Source organism: Alexandromys fortis, unplaced genomic scaffold (genome assembly GCF_014885135.2).
Source record: "Alexandromys fortis isolate MF-2015 unplaced genomic scaffold, M_Fortis_MF-2015_v1.1 scaffold_55, whole genome shotgun sequence".
NCBI lineage: Eukaryota > Metazoa > Chordata > Mammalia > Rodentia > Cricetidae > Alexandromys > Alexandromys fortis.
Genome location: NW_026067936.1, coordinates 1,654,208 through 1,674,929, shown reverse-complemented (window position 1 = coordinate 1,674,929; position 20,722 = coordinate 1,654,208). Strand labels below are relative to the sequence as shown.

Below are 20,722 nucleotides of genomic sequence, written 5' to 3'. Positions count from 1 at the left end.
CAACAAGTAGCCCTTCCCCTGACAGGGCCGCCCCAAAGGCAGGCAGCCCTAGGCTGCCAGGGTTTGGTGAGCAGTTTTAAACTTCTGGACTAATTGAAACTCCCTTGAACTTGGCAGGGCTCCTTTGCTTCAGTTGTTGGTGGAGATTTAGAGCCTCTGTACTCTTTTTTTGTCTCTTCTGGCCTCAGCTTCTGGAAGGAAGAGTCAGTTTGTAGGACACGCTGTTGTCTGGGATGTGGAGAGGGAAGCCCATAGCCAGCTCTCCAGCTTTGAAAGGCGTTCCTACATCCGGAGCCAGATATTTGGCAACTCAACTGTTAACTTTCTGTGGTTTTTCCTCCCTGGGATCTACGTGACGTCACCAGTGTAATTTGAGTCCGGAGCTTTGTTCACACTTTAAATAGCAGTCCAGGGATGATTTTACACAGACTCCCTGGAAGCGCTCAAGCTGAGCTGGGGAAAGATCCACATCGATGAAAGCAAAGAGAAGCTACCAAACCACCAGCATGTCCTCGTCTCTCCGAGTAAGCCCGTCCATCCACGGCTACCACTTTGACACGGCCTCTCGCAAGAAAGCTGTGGGCAACATCTTTGAAAACATAGACCAGCAGTCCTTGCAGAGGCTCTTCAGGAACTCTGGAGACAAGAAGGCAGAGGAGCGGGCCAAGATCATTCTTGCCATCGATCAAGACTTAGAGGAGAAAACACGAGCTCTCATGGCCCTGAAGAAGAGGACCAAAGACAAGCTTCTCCAGTTCCTCAGACTGCGGAAATATTCCATCAAGGTGCACTGAGCAGAGCAGGATGGGTCAGGAGCTTATCCGCCAATGGACCTTTAAAGACAGACCCAGCCAGCGAGCCTGCCAGCCCGGGCAAGAGCAGCGTCCTGCGCGCTGCGCGTATATGCTTGAGCGCTTCTTCCATCAGGACCCCGAGGATGGAAGGGGACAGAGCACACCAGCTACAAAGACTCCAACTCCTTGCAGCCCTGAGCTGTCAGACTGAGGGCAAAGTGCCTTCAGCAGGCGTTGAGAACTCTCCCGGCCAGAAAGAACTGGCTTTGCTCTGGTAGGAGAGGATGGAAGCACGGAACAGAACGTGACAGACAGACCGGGACTGGCAGAGTGCACCCAGGGTCACCGGCAAGGCCCTAAGACTGAACTAAAACCGAACTTGGTTTTTGGTGGTGTTGTTTGGTTTGTTATTTTGTTTTCTTTTCCTTTCCTTTTTTTTTTTTTTTTTTAAATGTGTCAAAGCAGATAGGGAGAGGGAGGAAGCAGGAGGAATAACAAACCTGAATGGTTTACTGAGTTTTTAAAATCTGAATGTTTAAAATGTGGCTAAACCTTAATACTGTTTATTAGCCAAGATTTTTAGAGATCAGTAATTGATTGCTTACATTTGTTGCAATGCCTAAGAAAGTGTATAGCCTGGTATTAAAGTCAGGGGACTGGGTGCTTTGCCCAGCCCAGGAAAACCCACACCTCTGTCTACATGTTTCTAGAGGATTTGTATACATTTCAACCAGGTTTGCACAAAGTTGAAATAATGGGGCTATCCATAAATCTGAAGTACTGTGAACAATTTTTTAATGTTTTTTACTCTCTGACTAATGCTAACATCTAATCTAATTAAATGTCCTAAAGATACTGCAGCCATCACTAGAAAGTGAGCATGGGAAACTTCAGAAGATGCTGTGTGGCCTTTATAATTTATTACACATTGTAAGTGATACGCAGCCCTAATAAATTATTATATATAAATGTAGCTTCTCTTGGTCTGTGATGATTGGTCCCACAGGAAAAAATCTAGATTGGTAAGTTTGGATCATTCTAAACTTTAATAGGGGGCTGAGTCTAAAGCTGTAGGGGCTTTCAGAGCAGTCTTGTGCAGACTGCCAAACTTTCCCCAAACAAATTATTGCACCGAGTGTCTACAGAATTTCTTTGCCCCAGTTTTAAATGTTGTGGCAAGGATATAGTTATCCACAGAGTAACTTTCCAACGTTGCTTTTATATATCCATTATATATTTCCATGTTTGTGGAGTCTCTCCTCTGTCATCATAGCTGATATCCAAGGGTACCCACTTATTTCTTTCTGATCAGTTTGATTTGAAGTTAGATTAAATAAGGATAAAGTTTCTGTGGGTTAGTATAACTTTACCATCTCTTTCATTATTTAGAAATAAAGCATTTCTAAGGAGGCGTACACAAATGCCCACTGTGCTTTCTTAACAGAAAAGCAAACACAATCCCCAGAAATTGTTTCAGCGAAAACCTACCAAAAATTTGACTACAGTATTTCAAAACACATGACCTATCTGAAATCTTCAGGAGGGTTAAAAGCCAGAATTTTAAATACAAAACTTATAAAAGGAAAGAAAGGTGGTAAAATATATTCAGCTATTAGTTATGAAGCTATTGAAGGTCATTATAAATCAACCCCATGGGACCCTTAGGGTTGTAGACAGTGTTTGACCATTTGGCCAGCATGTGCAAAACCCTGGGTTTCATTCCCAGGAAATAAGGAAAGGGTGAAGGGAAAGTTATTCTAGCAGCGTGTGTGTGTCTGTGTGTGTACACATGTGCAATACCCTTGAACATTTTTTCTTGGAATATTATTCATAATCATCATCATCATCATCATCAGATTTTCAAAGACAACCATGACATCAAAAGAATTTAAGACCCACAGAGGCAGGGCTTCACAGGGAGCACTCAGCTCGCCAGAATATGATTATGAAAGTGGAGGCTGTGGACAAGCCCTCTGCTCCATCCCCGTCTCTCAGCCTGATGCACACGGAGTTAGCTAACTGCTGTCTGTGTGTGCTCGGAGTAAGCTTCCCGTTCCTTAGGGGAAGCCTCACGGAGGACTTTTAAGTCTTATACAAAGACAGAGCTGGGCATGGCTGTCTTGGGCTTGAAATCCTACCACTCAGGAGGATCATGAATTTGAGGCCAGTAACAGTCACTTTGTGAAATCATGTCTTCAAAACGCATCAGCCCACCCAATCCTCCATGCATCCCAATAAAGAAGGGACATCTCAGATGCTGAGCTTAGAGCATGGGTTTAACCCACCCCAGGTCCTCAGAATTCAGCCTTCTGCTGCTGCTGTTTTCAGAAGAGTGTGGTGAGGGCTTGCCTTCTTTACACAGGAACATTAAGTTGTATAAACTTTTTTTTTTTTTGGCAACATCTTGCTGTTATTTTCTGATTTCAACACCAATGCACGAGGAAGAAAAACAGAAACTCCTCCAGCAGGTTGTCCCAAGCACTCGTCTCTCCTTTGGGGAGAACACAGAGTGGGAACGGTGTGATCGTACAGGACCATTTTAGGTACATCAAGAACATTGTATCATGTCAGATGAAAGTAGGCATTGTCAGAAAAGGAAGCCTGTGGGGCCAGAGAGGTGGCACAGTAGTTCAGAGCACATGCTGTTCCTGCAGAGGACTGGTTTTGGTTCCAGATACAACACATGTGACTCAAGATTACCAGTAACTCCTGACCTCTCCCCTCAGTGGGCACCTACACTAATGTGTACAAATACACACACACACACACACACACACAATCCAAATTAAGTCTTAAAAACATGTAAAGGATGATTAGTTCAGTCCTGAGTTCTATTTCTGACGTGCAGAGAGTCAAATCAATTTGTAAGATCCTGTAATAAAAGAAATAAAGTATAAAGGGCTCAGTAGCTCATATATTAGCTCATTTGGATCATAGCAATAACTAACTTTTACCAAGACCTAGTACCAGTGGCCAGATAATTCTCTAACTATATTTGTGATATAAGTGGTAAGAGCAAGCATGTTTGCATTTATGTCTCCCTGTACACACAAGGCTGTAAGCTTCAAGAGTTTAAGAAACTTGCCAGGGACATATAACTCCAAGAAGGATGGCCTCCATGCCCAGACAGTGGCTTTGACCATGTCACCAGGACGGACAAAGCTCCCTCCTCCTCTGTAGTTAGCGATCAGTCACTTTGTTTTCAGCTGTATCTGTCTGTCTGTCCACCACGGGGACACGTCATAGTTAACCATTTTGGTGGTGTCATACAGCTAAGGCAGTATTGTGTTTGCAGCTTGGAGCCAAGGCCACTCCTTGTGTCTCCTCCAAGCAACTAAGGGCTTAGGTCTGGTTTTCTCTTTAGGTATGTCAGAAAGCACAGGCTCACTGATTTATTGATCCAGCTTCCTATCTTCTCACAGTAAAAGGAAGCCCAGTAGCAGATGGGATTTACTGAGAAAGGTCTAAGTGATGTGTCTAGCTATGCATTCTTCTACTGTCATGGGGAGCTCTGAATGTAACTGATATTTACCTGAGAAGCTGGATTTGCTAACTTTAAAGAGAGGCCCACTGTTTGTGGCTTCTGTGTCCTTGCAGACACATCAGACACCTTCGTGCTTGTACACAAGTTCCCAGCATGAGCTCGGTTTTAGGTGACCCTTCATGTATGGGGATTTGAGCAGTAGGAGCTGAATTTGTAGCATATCTGCTCTTATAGGCCGCACCTAGAGGTGTGAACCAAGGCCAGAAAAGACACTGCTTCCTGTTAAGAGTGTTGACAAGGGCTTTGAAACAAATAGGAATGAGTCATTGGAACAGCAGAAACTGTAATTGTGGCTGTAAATGCATGGATGTGTGTGTGTTTGTATATGTGTATAAGTACATGTCTTCTGTGTGTGTCTAAGCATGTCTTTCTTATGTGCCTGTATTGGTTGTCTGCATTTGTGTGTGGACCTGCACATACCTGCGTGTCTGTGAGTGTATGTGTGGAATGTTATGTGTGCATCTATGCGCATCTGTGTGTCTGCGAGTGTATGCATGTGATGATGTTTCTGAATGTATATCATATGTGTGGTGACTGTGTGTCTTATGGCTGTATAAGTGATGTATCTGTCTGTGTGACTGAATGAGCAGACTTGTGTCTGGTGTGCGGGTGTATGTGTGTTTGTGTGTGTGCATGAGAGGGGAGAGAGAGGGGGGGGGAGAGAGAAGAGAAGAGAAAAACACACAGACTGACAGGTAGATAGAAAGGAACAAAGTTTGTCTGTGTGGATCTATGAAGTGTGTACTTATGAGCATGTATATGCCTGTATGGATATGTGTCTGTATCTGAGTGCACATATATGTGTGACTACATTTGTTTATATGTGTATCTGTGATATCTGTATGTTTTGGTCTGTGAGCCAGTATGCCTGTATATGTCTCCTTGACTGCATATGTTCGTGCATGGGTAGGATGTCTATGTGTGCATGTGTCTCTACTGTGCAGGGTAGATTAGCACATAGTCCTAACCTGGCAGATGCTTCAAGATTTGATGGAGGAGCAGCAGACAAGAAGGAAAATCTTTTGCTGGCCCATGGACATATTGACCATGAAGGCAAGGAGGCCAGAAAGAGTGGTTCATGCTTGAGTCTCCACTGATTGCGACTAGGGGGACTAAGCAATAAAGAGTGACAATCAGAAGAGACTAGGCCTTTAAGGACAAGTTAGGATCAATCTGTCCTGAAAGTAAGGGGAAGCACTGGGGACTTAACATATGCTAGTCACACTTGCTAGCTGGTGGTGCACATCTGGCCTTGAAAAAATAATATATTAGAGAACAGCAGAACTCACAGTCAGCTCACAAAGATTCCTCTAGAACCCAGTGGCCTCTTCCCTGTGTGGCAGAAAGAAAAGGCATAGTGACTTAGTGACAGCAAGCCACTACATGGTAGCTATTGATGACCCAGAAGACCCCGAGCAGAAAAGGCTGCGAGGCGAGATGGGGAAACGGTCATCTTACAAACTTCCCAGACTAAACTTTCAGATTTGTGGCTATCTAGATGATGTGTTGAGTCCGACTCTTTTGCTAGTAAAAATAGTTACCTGGCTGTTGCTACACAGGCAAGCCTTCTGCAGTTTCTAGGCACTTGGTGTGTCTCCCACAATCCTATTAAAATACTCTGCTTCAGTGTGAACACACGTTTGGTAGATACAGTTTGGAAACCTACAAGCAAAATTACCTTACAGTAAATATCATGTCCTCTAAGGTTTAAGGAGCTTAGAGAAAGCAGGTTTTTCCTGTAGCAACGTGTTCTCTACACGCTACACCAAACACTGCAGACACACCTGCTGGCCCAGAGGACCTCCTTACCCCACCCCCACACTCTAGGCCTTGTTTCCTCTCTTGAGGACAGTCCCAGTGTGCAAATACCCATACTGAGGTGGGACTTCCAGGGAGGAAGGATTCCTAATTCTTTGGACAAATTCCTTTCTTGCCTTTGTCTGCAACTAGAAGACATCTGTCCTATTTTCATCCTCATAGTCTTCCCTAAGGGCAATGATGAACTGGACCTGCCTAGCCTCCCACGATCAGCTGGTGTTTCACCAAAAGAAAGAATTTCTCTCTCTCGCAAATACAACAAAAACCCAGTGAAAAGCTTTGATTGTTAGCAACAGTCATCAGAGGCACAAGGCCAGGGAAGTGGCCTTGTTTGGGTCCCCTGTGCTTCCAGACCCTGTCTGTTCTGGGTGGTTGGTGCTCCTGCCCAGCTCTCTGTTAATGTTTCGCCGACTTTGACTTCTACTCAAGGGCAGAGTCACTGAGGCCATCTCTACTGTAGGCAGAGCTGTAACCATCTGTAGGCTTTCCTAATTCCAAACCCTCTGGTCATACAGCCCACAACTAGGTATTGGCAAAGCTCCGTGACCCACGGTAGAAAACGTCAGAGTGTCAGAACCCTTCCTTGGGTTACACTGCATCTTCCGGTCCTTTATAAGACCAAGAGCAAGGGTCTTTGCAGCTTTTCTTAGCTTAGTGATTCTGTCCTTTATTGAAAATGTACGGCTGGGAAGAGAGTTAATGGTAGTACCGCCTTGATTGTAATGATTTCAGTAGTGTAGGCGACCACTTCACTTTGCTGATGTATTTTCTTTGGATTTAATCCGACATTTGGCATACACGTATGGTGTTCAGGAGGTGTGGTTCTTGTCACTTCCTTTCTCATCCTCCTGAAGTGTGTCTGTCCTTAGAGACTATTTGTGCCTAGCTCTTACCCCTTGAGAGGTTTGGGAGAACTCTGTGGTTCTGGGGGAGCCCTTCCTACTGACACTAGAGAAATCCCAGGCCCAGGCACTTCTTAGCAAGCCTGTTCTTAGCAGAACCCCATGGGGAGCCCTTTCGAATCCAGGTTGGATTTAATGAACCAGAGTTTGGGGGGCCGAACCCTGCTGCCTCCGCTCAGCAATTGCTCCTTGGGTGGTGTTTTGGCTCAGTCAGACTGAGAACCACTGACCTAGATTAAAGTGACACGCTGTGCTTACCGTAAAGACACGGCTCATTTCTATCCATCCAATCATCCCCAGCTGCATTGCAGGCCTCGATACAGTTTGCAAACCATTAACCCAAGGTGTGATTTGTCCCTTATCATGAAATGTCTCATTCTCATCATATCTAATCCAAACAATACCATTACTTTGACTTTCTGTTCTAGGAATCAACCCGGTTGTGCCATTCCTTACGGTTGACATTATTAGTGAAACTCCACAGAGTATATCGTCTCAGCAATCACTGTGCTTTTCTTTTCTGTTATTTTTGTTTGCCTTTTTGAGACAGGGTTTCTCTGTGCAGCCCTGGCTGTCCTGAAAGTCACTCTGTAGACAAGGCTGGACTCGAACCCAGAGATCTGCCTGGCTCTGCCTCCTAAATGCTGGGATTAAAGATTTGTGCCACCACTGCCCAGCCTCACTGTGTTTTTCAAAGAAGAGACCGTCTTTACCCCTCTTCACATATTCCCCACTTGACTGCTAGAATCTAGAAGATTCCTCCTTAGTCCAGACAACTTAGTCTGTTCAGAAGAATGATTAATGCTCGTCACTAGCAGTCATTTATGTGGGTTAGAGCACCAGCAGCAGTTACGGGAGCACTCCCCTCCTGGTGGGCCTCATCCACAGACACCCTACAGGGAGCACAGCAGACAGCCTGGAGGAACAGGGGACACCTGAAATCAGCAGCAGCAAAACAAACAGCCATGGCAGTATGCCAAAGAACAAATCTGCTCTCTGATTCCCCTCACCTTGACCCTGTCTAGTGACAGCTGGAAACTTCCTGTCCATACCGTATGATGGACAGCAGAAAGACAGACCAAGTAGGATGATTTGAAGATTTGGGTTCTAGTCCTGTTGCAGCCTTTATTAGGTGCATGGAATTTTGAGGAAGTTAGGTATGCTTTATTAAACCCACTTAATTATCAGAATCGTTAGTAGTGACAATAGAATATTTTAGTTTGTTAGGACCACCACTGTTACAGTTTGAACCTGGAAGCTTCCTGACTTAATGTCTTGAATAAGCATTCTTAAAGAGTGTCAGTGTTTTGAAAGTCTGTGGAACTTCCGGAGGTAGAACACACCTGATATGTTATAGAAGTCATGTATTAGCCATGGGCACTTGGAAACAGACCCTGGCTCAGATAAGCTCTCTGCTTCCCAGTCTACCACAGTGCAAATGGCAATCACCATAGGTTGTTTTATATCCAACACAGCAGCTGCACCTGAATCTACTGTTGTTTCAGCCAGAGACTGCGTAACCGCAGATACTGGCTTGCGGCTCTGGTCAAGGCAGGATGCTTACATCCCACCAGACAAGGCTCCTGCTGCTACCACCAAGTGCAGTTTTTAACTACATCTCTATCGTTCTATTTAGCAGTAAGGCTCAGGAGTCAGAGGTGGGGTGAAAACCTGCTAGCTCAGAGAGGCTGAGGAGCAACTAGCTGCCCTTTCCTCTTCCCTGACATCTCTGAAAAATACCGTCCAATCCAAAAGAGACTACCACACTCCATGTCCCTCCCTGCTGTTTCCTCCAGTTTCTCATCAGTCTCCTGGACTCCCCCTGCCTCTGTGATTACTTTCTGCCAACTGGTTGTTGGCTCTATCTCCTGACTCAGGGTTGATTTTATTTAACGCAAACGCCAACTTGGGGTTCACAGTGTTATCACGTAGCCCATAACAGCCATATTGGCCCTTGGCCGTGAACCTCACCACGCATTCCCTGCCTTGATGACTGTGTAGTCTAAAACCATGAGTCAAAGTAAATCCTCCCTCCTTAAGTGGCCCTGTCAGGGACTGGGCCATAGCGACACCAAGCATAACTAATACAGCCATTGACTGATTAGCTTCACGGGGAGTTTTACTTCTTCTTTGGAGGCTGTGCATGAGGTCAGGGCTGCTGTTGCCTGTGGCTCCTTCCCATGTGGACAGCAGGCTCGCAAGCCTTTCACACGCCCATCCTCCCTCAAGCCTTTCACATGCCCATTCTCCTGTGTGTGTCTAATGTCTGCGGCTTAAATGCCCTTCTCATAAAGATCAGTCAGTCATACTGGACGGGAGCTCAGTCCAATCATAGAATTTCCTCTTTCAGAGTCTAGCAACACAGTTCTATTTGGAGATCTTTCAACTGATGGATTGTCACTGCCGTTCGACTCATAACACTTTGTGCTTGTCTCTCTTGATTGCCGTAAGTCTGACATAGCAACCCATGCGGCAGTTAAGCCCCTGGTTAAGTGCCCGGAAGGGTGTGTGAGCGCTGCTCTTGGTTAAACATTACAAACGCCTCGAGCACAGAGCTTTACATGGTACAAGACGCTTCACAAGTGTTTGTTCAGTTTTTAACGAGAACAGATATCACTTTAACACAGATGTTTGTCTGCGGTCTCAACACTACTCTCTGAAAAGTACTTTGGCATCTCCCGATCACCGCAACCTCTCAAAAGAGGGCTCTGTTCTCTGCGCCCCATCAGCCAGAGCAATGGCTCATGCTGGAAGAGCTGTGTGAAGGACAGCATTTTTGCCAAGGCATTTTGCCGCCGCTAAGCACTTTGCCTTCTTTCGTGTAAGCATGGTAGCTTGAATTCCTTCCGGGGAAGCAAACACATTCTCTGATCCTTTGGGAACCAGCTTCGCTGACACTCCGGTCTGTTGTTTTTGATAAAGCCTCTGTATGTCTTGGTACAGATCTAAGACAGCTGAACACTGTGTCCTGGCCTCTTCCAGTTAGAGCCCTATCACAACCAGAGATTGCCACAGCCTGGGCGTTTCGTTCGGGCGAGCATGACAGAGGAAGGGTAGTTCCTCAACAAGGAAAAGGCTGTGCTGACCACAAAAGTAACTTTATATATCTTACCTTAGAGGGAAAGAATTTCAGAATCAACGGAATGCTTTAGGCAGCTGCATAATCTGCTCTTGAGAAGTGTGGGAACTGGGGAAGGAATTCTTGCTTGTGTTTCACCAACCAAACTTTATTGGGTATAGATTTCAATTACCAACTACAAAGATCATATTGTGTTACCCTAAATAGTCATTTAATAAGATGAATTGGTTAAACTGTATCAGTTAAGTAAGTGCAGGATGTTACATAGGCAAAATGACAATTAGAGTATCTGACTTTTGTCTTGAATTTTTTTCAGTCACAATGACTAGCCAAGAGTGAATGGCTTTTTCTTCCACATTTGAAGACCAAGCCTAACATGTAAATCTGTTTTGTTCCTGAAAGATATCAATGGGTCTACATGCAACTGAATGGATTTCAAGCCTACATCTCTTTCGACTCCTTTACAGCTGTGTCTTGTTATTTTAAACAGATGTAAAAGGACTGAGTTGTAATTTTAAATTTTAAAAGCTTGCTGCTGCTCTCAGAGGTGGCTGTGAAAACATAGGACTAATGAGACACGGGGGTTGCTCGGGCCAGGCTGGGGTGGATCGGCTGGCTGCATTACTGCTCAGACCTCTGCAGGTAAACTAAGAAAGAGCAGAAACGCAACATCCTGAGGACCGCAGCCGAGGGACTCAGGAAGACAGTCATTCTAAGAAAATGCGCCATCTGCAATATAAAGAGTGACTCCTGACTTACTAATTGATGGGCAAAGTTGAACCCCTAAATAACAGGACAAAACACAAGGGAAGGCTAAAGGAGATTGAGAGCCCTGAGGACATTCACCCCACCTTGGCAAGCTTTGATGGACTTTCCACAGCAGAGCTCACCCAGAGACACATGTGTACTACGTGTGAGAGATTACTCCACCACTCAGTGACTTGAAGTGGACACTACTGTGCTAGGCACGTAGCTCTGTGTGGGGCCGTGTTCATCCTTTGACCTGAGCCCATGTCACTGTCTTCTTCCAGGTTCTCCCGCGCCTCTGGTCAGCTGGTGGCTGGATGACATGTGGTGACCTCACTCAGATGACTGGTGACTGGCAGGCCCTTGGCCATGGTGTCCTGATTTCTACCAGTTTGGGCCCCAGATTAGCACTGGCTGCTCAGCCATAGCTTGGCTGCCTATGCATTTCTCAACTCCTTCCTGTTTGTCTGCCTCATTGCTGTGTCCTCTGCTCACCACCCACCTTCTCCGTGAACTCATCTGAGAATCAACCCCCATGACTAATGAATGCAGCTCTTCAAACTCCGCCACTCTCTCCGAGAAATGCTGCCTCGCTTGCCTCTGTCCTTAGCTAGGTCTTCCACACTGTGCGAATGTGCTCAGGCAGTGTTCAGAGAGCATCCATCGCTGTTTCTCTGTGACCCCCTTGGTGGGACAGGAAGAACCAAGCCTTCGTGCCCAGTCTCACGTCTGCGACAGTGCCAAAGCAGTCAGCAAAAATCAGCAGAATCCTGCCCAACTGTAATGTCTCCTCCAAAGGAGAAGGGCAGGTGATGTCACCGGACCTCTGAACTCGTTCACTGAATAAGCTCCCTCTGGAAAGGTTTTAACATTAACTGCCTGTTCTGTTCCTGGGGACAGTGGACACGCTGTGATGCCGGCCTGGGGGAGACAGACTGACTCAGGGCAAAGAATTAATGGAAGCATATGGCTCCTGCGAGCAGGAAACACTTTGATAGGCCTTTCCTCTTTTTGTTACCCGGAGAGCCCTGACAATAGACTCCACCTTGAGCAGCTGCTCTGGCCCCTCTGATGATCACAGCACATTTTCCGCATCAGACTTGCAGTCTGCACCAGGGAGTGCTCAGGAAGGCGCGGTCACAATGTTGGGCCCCCCACACTGGACAGTGGGTGGAGGCTGCGCCCTGAAGACATCCAAGGATCCTTTTGGCACGCGGTTCAGGAAGTCCATCTGCTGCTGCTGTTCCTCTGACCTTTTAGTTAGAACGCTCCCTAAACTGGAAAGAAACTACCAGAAATAAGCTAAAGCCAAACTAGCTTGGGCTCTATGTTCAAACCAAGTCAACTCTGTAACTAGGTAAAGAAAGTATCGTGATTTTTTTATTTTATCTTTTGTTTTTAGTGCCTGGGTATACAGTACCAGGACTCTATGGGATGATTCATAATTTCATTTAATCTTTTCATCATTCCTGGCAGGCAAGTATTATTGTCTCCACTTTGCAGACAAGCAGACTGAGGCTCATTGAGCCCCAACCAGCTTTCCAGATGCTTATCTGACTTCATCAGAAAAAAGAATTCAAGTCAAGGACTCCATCTCAATCCTACACAAAATCTCACCGTTATCTTCGATGAATCCCAAACTCTGGTGTTTAACAGTTTTTATTCCCTGTTTCTGTATTTGGTGTCAAGAGACTCTTAGAAACTTTAGGAATAAAGAGGCCTGGCTCCAATGATCCACCCCGTTATGTAACGTTGTATAAGTTACTTAACTTGGAGGCTTCCAGCACCTTCTGTGACTTAAGGAACAAGGATTAAATGGAACTTCAGCCATTCTTGTTTCTGTATTACAACCCAGTCATAAATGTTGTATGGACTTTGTGGCCATTAGGGGAGCCACCAACAAACTGTAACAGGAATGACCCAGGAACTAAGTGTCACCAAAGGCAGAGAAAGTAGAATCCTTGCCCCCTCTAGTTAGGCATTGTCGTGGAACACAGCATGGCTGGTGTTTAGAAGCCTTGCTGTAGAATGGCCATATGACTCAGCAAGCCTACTCCTGGTTCTGCACCCTGAGGACTGAGAGTGGCTGAGCAGTCACGGGTGCACACACGCTCTTATTATCCTCGTGCCCATTAGGCCAAAGCCGGGGGCGGTGCACACATCAGTGGATGAACGGGTAACAAAGAGTTACACTTGGCAAGGAGATGTGATTCAGCCTTAGAATTCTGACGCACGCCAGCCCTGGGTGAGTCCGGAGGACATCACGCTGAGGGAAATAAGTCAAGCACAAAAGGGCAGGTCCTGCCAGCTCTCAGAAGCCCAAGTGAAGTCTACAGGGGTGAAGGGGTGGGAGGACAACTCAGTTTGGGATGGGCAGAGGGGAAATGGAGAGTTGGACGTCTCTGGAGTCAATGTGGAAGGAGAAGAGTTTGGGAGTTTAGTGGTGGCTGACGGGAATACGAATGTGTGTTGTCTCACTTAGCGCTACCCCTAAATCACCTCAAATGGCAAACAGAACCACATTCTAAAGAACAAACAAAGATGCTTGTGGTTGCACCCAGCTGTGACCCCAGCACCGGGAGGCTGAGTCAGTCTGATCTCTAGTCAAATCAGCCCAGACTCCACAGTGAGTTTAAGGTCAGCCTGGAATACGTAGGAGAATCATAGCTTTAAAAATCTCAATAAAAACTCAAATAAACAAACAAATACATATAAAAAAATAAGTAAATAAACTTCATTTCAAATAAAACTGAAGTTAACAATTAAGGTAGGATTTTAGTACCCATGTTTAAGTATATGCTCCTTTCTTGAAGTGTTAGGGTCATCCAATTTTATAACTACTTTTAGGAATTTTTAAGATCTTGTAGCCTCTATAGGCAGGAACTGTGAGCAAGCCACTTGCTGTACTCTGCACCAGGGTGAATGGGATGTGTGGTCATGATTACGACACAGGATCAAGACAGATGTCGGTAAATAAGACAATTCTGTAACTGGAGAAGCATAGCAGACCCGAGACAATTAGATCAAGACCACGCTGCAGGATCCCAAGCAGTGGTGTTAGCGTGGCTGGCCAGGGGAAGCCGCAAAGTCTGTGTGGTGCAGTGATGTGAGCAGTGGCCCTGGGAAATTCCAGTCTGGAGAAAGGAACGGTTTGACGTGAATGTGTGTGTGTGCGTGTGCGTGTGTGTGTGTGTGTGTGTGTGTGTGTGTGTGTGTGATATGTGTGTTTAAAGGCAGGCTCTCTCTATGCAGCTCTAGTAGGTCAGGAGCTCATTTCGTAGCTATGTAGACCAGGCTGGCCTCGAACTCCTAAAGATCCGCCTGCCTCTGCCTCACATGTGCTGGGACTAAAGGAGTATGTCATGATGCCTGACTGAATTTGTGTTTTTAAAAGGCCATTCTGGCTTTCTTTCTGCCAAAGGAAGCAACAGCGTGAGTCTTCCCGGTAGCTATGGGACTGAGTAGATTGGAGACCGTAGAAATGGAGGTGGACACAGCAGTTAGATTTTTCAGATCGTTTGGGAGGCAGCATCAACAGACTTGGGAGAAGTGCTGGCAAGTCCGTAATTTTCACCAGCGCTACCACCGCCATCCTCGGGTCTCTCAGTATCCACTAACGTCCTGTTCCTCTTGTAGCCCACACTATGCAGCTCTTGTTTCTCAATGTGCCTTTCATCCTACAGTTAGCTCTTGCTTTCTAAGGCATCACTCCGCAAGACTTGATAGGGTAGCCCAGTGGTGGGGTCCTTGCTTATGACTTTGATCTTAGGGGTAGCCCAGTGGTGGGGTCCTTGCCCATGACTTTGATCTGATGGGGTTAGCCCAGTGGTGGGGTCCTTGCCCATGACTTTGATCTGATGGGGTTAGCCCAGGGGTGGGGCCCTTGCTTATGACTTTGATCTGATGGGGTTAGCCCAGGGGTGGGGCCCTTGCCCAAGACTTTGATCTGATGGGGTTAGCCCAGGGGTGGGGCCCTTGCCCATGACTTTGATCTGAGGGGTAGCCCAGTGGTGGGGTCCTTGCCCTTGACTTTGACGCCACACCACTCATGTAACTTCTGCATACCTCAGAATTTTTATCTCAGTGACAATATCCCTGAACTAAAGATGAAGGGAAGAAGGGTTTATTTGGCACAATGTTTCAGAGATCTTCCTGACTTGGGGCCTGAGCTATGGTTGAGCATCACGACAGCAGGATGGGGTAGAGGGCAACAGAGGAGACTCCTGACCTAATGAACACAGGAAGTCAAGAGAGGAAGGGGCTGGGGGTCATAGTTAACATTTAAAGACATGTCCCCGGTGACCTATTTCCTCTAATTAAGTGTTCCCTCCTTAAGTTTCCACGACCTCTGAAATAGTACCACCAGCTGGGGACAAGGTCATAGCTGGGCCCGTTATGGGGTGAAGAGGTATGTCATGCTCAGACCATAATAGTTTCCCTGCAGAATCAGGTTCATCTTCCCAGCCTGGCATCTAAGTGTCTTTGCAGGTGGAATCAGAATTTGGTTGGAATGCTGATGGGGCAAGACTTCACACTCGAAGCTGTCTAGCATTCAGCTGTAGCTGCTGAGCGAGCGAGTAACTGAAGAACCACGTCAAGCTGACATTGGCCAGTGACTAGCCAGGGAAGCCATCGCTCTTACTTCTAACAATTGCACAGCTGAACATAGGCAGTGCCATTGTTTCTTAAGGCCAAGATTCAGGAGATGCCAAGATGAACGGTCCTGCTTTCAATTTTGATAGTAGAATTGGAGGAGGGAGGAGAACGAGGGTAGACACCTCTACAAACCATTGTAATGTAAGACAGTAAGCACCACACAACGAAGTACTGCAATAACAATGCTGGCTGGAGAAAGTGTTCCTGGCCTAGAAGCTGTGCATGTCCCAGCTTGATTGAAGAAAGCCTTTCTCATCCTTGGCTGTCCTTTCAGTCTGCTTGTCCCTTGTCCCCGCTGGCAGAAGTCTGGCTTCTGGAATGCTGGGTCTGGCTGCGGATCTTCCAGTAGGCTAAGATCCCATCCTGTGTTGGGGCCCAATGCTGCTCAACCTTTACCATGCAGATTCTGAGCCTGGAGGATTCTGGGGAGGATTGCAGCATTCTCTGACATTCTGCTTTTCTAACAAACTTCCCGGGGACGCTCTTGATGGGCCTGCCAAGCGGAGAGTAGTGGTAATTCTGCAACTCCCTGGAAACAACCCTGTCTGAATTAGTTAAGACTGAGACTCTGTGCTTTCCCCTTGAGTGAGCTAGCATCTATTGCATTGAGATCCCTTGCTGACCTGCAGCTCTCTAGCCTGCTACCGCTTCCTAGGAGCTAGGACAGCAGGTGTGTTCCAAGTTCCAGGCTTCATCAGGCGCTCTGCCTCTGCCCTCCCTGGTGGGTGCTTGTTCCCAAGTCTCTTTCCTCAGGGAATCAAAGACTCCTTGAAGGAGAACCAGGGCTGACTCACCGAGATCCTCAGATGGTAGGCATCTATTTGTCATAGGGCTGGGCTTTAATAAATATTTGCTCAGTTGGATTCGAATTAAAATACAATTGCATGTGGAAGAGATGTGTACATGCGCATGCTTGCGTCTGTGTAAGTAAGTGTATCTGTATGTAATGGCTTGTTCAATGAGTCAGCAAAGGCAGTGTAAGTCACCTTTGAGTTATAACAAAATATAGACTGCAGTTACCAAGTTATCAAGGCAAGGAAATAACCTACAATATGTATTTGATGAAGACTTTTCTTTTTTTGCTTGCTGATACCAGGCCTTCAGACCCTAAACTGTGTCTTGTGCATAGTGAATGACCCAATAACTAACTATCTTTCAAAGCTAGCGGAAGAAGATACTGAACCTCTATTCTCTGAATAATCGCAAATTTAGTCCCTGGAAAAGGAAGAGGCTAAATTGTGGTAAGAGCCATGTTTTTGCTAGGATAAGGAAAAAGCCAAACAAATGGTGTTTGGATCATTTTCTGCCTTAAAGAGAAAGCCAAAGAACCCAGAATTCCCTCCCATATATTAAATTCACATTACACGTTCCTTTAATGAAGAACATTTTCATCAGTAGCAACACAATGAAATCTAAGACAGTTTCTCTTGTGAGTTATCTTTTCTTTTTCTGAGCACACCGAATTGTTTTAGATCAACACGGTTTTGTTTTGTGACTGTTAAATAGTCACCCACTTCACTGCCAACACGAAAGTCCTTTCTGTGTCTCTTTACAATTTTGCTGATGAAAAGGATTTTTCAGTTCTACTCGGTACCAAATTAGCCCTGTTTTTGCTGACCATTATCGTCTTCATAGGGCAGGCGATGATAATGAATTCAGAACACAGGAAGTTTACCATTTGGCTGTACTAAAATAGAATTCCACTACACAGACACCTCTCCCACCGAGGAAAAAGATCTAGGCTTTTTCATTTTCCTCACACTGTTGACATTAATATGCTGTATTCACACAACTAGTAGTCCAGACATATTGCTTCATGAGACGTTTTTGTTTGCAGATTTTACAATAATTTAAAACGTCCCATTGCCTGCTAAGCATCCTAGCTGGGACATAGCTGAAATCAATGCTAACAGATGGTTTCAATGCCCATGTTTTCCTGTAAAGGATTAAATGGCAAGTTGGTTATTTTTAGGTGGTAACTTGGTGGCAGTTAGGGAGTGGGAATGTGGCTATGTCCTGTAGTGACTGTACAGTTGTGCGTCATTTCATTTACACAGTTAGGAGCTGGGACTGTGGCTGTATTTACACTGTAGCTGTGTGTCATTGCATTTGGATGGTAATCCTTGCAGGCTTATGTTGTCCTTCTATTTTACAGACCAGGGAAGGGCCAGGATGGGGGGGGGCGGAGGCTTTGCTTGAGGTCCTACAGAGTTAACACTGAAGGTAAAACCTGATTCCACAGCCCATGTACTTTACTCTATAGCAAGCTGAAATAATGGTTGTATTGAAACTGTACGCAAGTATACTACACAAGCGTGTCTGTATTTCTGATTACAGAGTTCTGCTGTGTTCGTTTCGTCAATAAACATTTCCTGTATTTGATGTTCTCGTAGCTAAAAATAGATCAGACATCGTAAAATCAGGAGAAAGAGACAAATGCCGTTTGAATTTACCAGTGTCCCATTATTTCCAAAGTAAGAAAAAAAAATTCTAATTTCGTGTGATTTATACTAAATGTCTTCTCTAAGAAAGAGAAGCAGCACATTTTCACCAGCTGTGCTAAAGCCAGTGTTTTAGAAAAGATGTTGATTTGGTTCCCGATACTTTGACTGTCCTGCCCATTCCAGGGTGTCCTCTTGGTTCACCGGAAACCTCTGCCCCCGAGAGCTGAGCAGCTGAACAGAGCTGGCACTGAGTGAACGGGGCTCTGGGCCTCTCGTCTGGCCCTGTCACTCTTGGCCCAGTAGGCTAGCCATCTGACCTCTCAACTTCTCTCCCCTTACTGGAATAATGAAACAGATACTGCCCATTTTAGAGGCTCAGCCTTCAGTCAGTGAGCCCAGATATAAGCTTCTTGCTTCATGGCTCCTCTTCTTGTCCCAGCCCTTTCATTCTGATGTAAATTTGAAGATGTCAGGACAGAAAACAAACAAACAAAATTCAGTGCTTGAGGCTGTCTGTATTTATGACTTGCATTTCTTATGAATACATTTCTGGTTTAGATTTTAGTTTTGCAGTTTGTCGCCAAGAGAACAATTTAGAGTGTCTTGGACACACCTGTCTCTGTCAGTTGCAGACCACACCAAGCCGGAGTGCCCAGACTTTCCCTGAGAAAGGCCCTCAGGTGAAGACATTCCCCACCACACAGGGATCAGCCTGAACTCAGCGGCTCTTCAGGGCTGTGGGAGCTAACAGGAAATGAGTGATTCCAGAACCAGTGCCTGGCTGCCTCTGCTCTGGCAGGAGAGGGCTTGCCCCACCAGCCTTCCCTGAAAGAGCTACTCAGTTATTCCACAGGCCCTGGGCATTGTGAAATCAGGTTTATCCTTTGTCTTTGGCAATCTCCACCTGCGGAGTGGGCGGATCTAAAAGCTGCCTCCCTGTGAAATTCACTGAGCTTAGATGCCATGAGTCAGAGGCAATTAAAACCCTGCCTCTGCAATGTGTGTCTCTGTCTCTGTCTCCTTTCATCGCCTGATGAAGGTTAATATTCCGGAGGATGCCTATATGTTTTTCTTTGGGTTCTCCTTCTTATTTAGCTTCTCTAAGATCACGAATTATAGGCTCAATGTCCTTTGTTTATGGCTAGAAACCAAATATGAGTGAGTACATCCCACGTTCCCTCTTTAGGGAGAGGGACTTGATTGGGGGAGGGGGAGGGAAATGGGAGGCGGCGGTGGGGAAGAGACAGAAATCTTAAATAAATAAATAAATAAATAACAACAACAACAACAAAAAAAAACCCTGCCTCTGCCTCTGTCTCTGCCTCTCTCTGTCTCTGCCTCTGTCTCTTTCTCTTTGTGCGTATCCTCCTGTCTGCCAGGTTCCGGGGCAGGCTGCGAATACTAGCTGACAGAATAGGGGTGAGCCCTGTGTTTGTACATATGGGAACAAAAGCTAGTCAGCAATACAAATGCATCGTTGCAGAATATGATCACAGAATTGAAGGTGCCAGAGCTGCCTCATTTCAGTCGGCACTCATGAAGGAAAATCTGCAAGGTGAGTGAGTTGAGAGAAGGCTCAGAAAGGGCTGTGAAGAGAGAAAGAAAGTTCTGGGGGACGGGAGCTCTGGGGAGCTGGCGCCCAGACTTCGGCGCCTACATTTGTAGTGTGCCCTTCCAGCAAGGCAAACGGATGCTTTAAACTCACGGTAGCTGCTGTGTGGAAAGCAGACGGGACAAGGGAAACTGGATGTGGAGAGAATAAGGGGTCTTGGGTGACACTAAGCATCAAGGAGGAGGCATGGAAGAAGTGAGCTTTTGTGGATGGAGTGGTTACAAGTGCAAATGGGAAACAAACAAGTCCTAGACCAGCTGTGTCTTGAGGATACTGAAGAGAGAGTCAGCAAGGCACACACCCCAGCAGGGTGCACACCCCAGCAGAGTGGCCTGGGGCGGGGAGCCTGTAGACTTTGAGATTGTGTGTGACCCTCAGGACTCCGTTTTATATCTGGGAGAGTTCTCCTGTTTCTTCCCCATCCCACTGGCTTTCCTAGTCACTGCAGGCGATCTCACCCTGAAAAAGGAGACTTTCTAGGGTACCATGGGAACCTACCCTAGGCAGCCTGCATAGGTCAAGCAGTAGGCCTTTGGAGGAGGTAGCCTGGCCTGGCTGACTAACAGGGATTCTTGGTGGCTCCTGAAAAAGATCGGGAGGTGGTGGTGGGGGGCGCTATTCTTCCTGAGGGACGCTGTGCCCTTTGAATGCGTTTAGTTAGACAGGGATGTTTCTATTCTTTAAAGGTCTCCCAGTGACCAAATTTGGCCTATGAGAACCGAACTGAAGCATTTCATATGAGTCATGTCTGTTTGCCTTGCCTGCCTGTCATTAGCTGTTACGGAAACGTTGCAGCCCAGTCCAAGGGTTCAGGATCCCCGAAGTTACCCTCAAACCGATCTACAGTTGGTGCAGCAAACAAGTTTGCTTACTTTGTTAATCTTCAGCCACTTCCTGCCCTGTTCAAAGCAGAAGCTGAAGAACCCGACACTGCCTGGGGCCCTGCCTGGTCTTTTCATCAGAGTAAAAAATGTCTGCCCCTGTGTTCTGCCCGGAGCGTGGTAATGAATATTTAAAGGATTCCAGATCGCTTCCTGGTTATCTGATTGGAGGATCAAAGTTGTGCTCTTGTTAACACAGAAGCCCCACACATGTGAAAGGAATGTCAGAGTTCTTCACATTGTCT

General features: G+C 46.2%; 1 protein-coding gene and 1 long non-coding RNA gene across 2 annotated transcripts in view; one reads left to right on the top strand and one right to left on the bottom strand.

The window, feature by feature from the left end:
* LOC126504499 (uncharacterized) overlaps positions 1 to 20,722 on the bottom strand; it is a 278,823-nt gene that overhangs the window by 66,839 nt on the left and 191,262 nt on the right. The gene's annotated exons all lie outside the window — the stretch shown is intronic.
* Positions 341 to 1,767, top strand: Tcim (transcriptional and immune response regulator). Its single transcript, XM_050146878.1, has one exon. It carries the CDS (start codon positions 474 to 476, stop codon positions 792 to 794), a length of 321 nt encoding a protein of 106 aa, XP_050002835.1. The 5' UTR covers positions 341 to 473; the 3' UTR covers positions 795 to 1,767.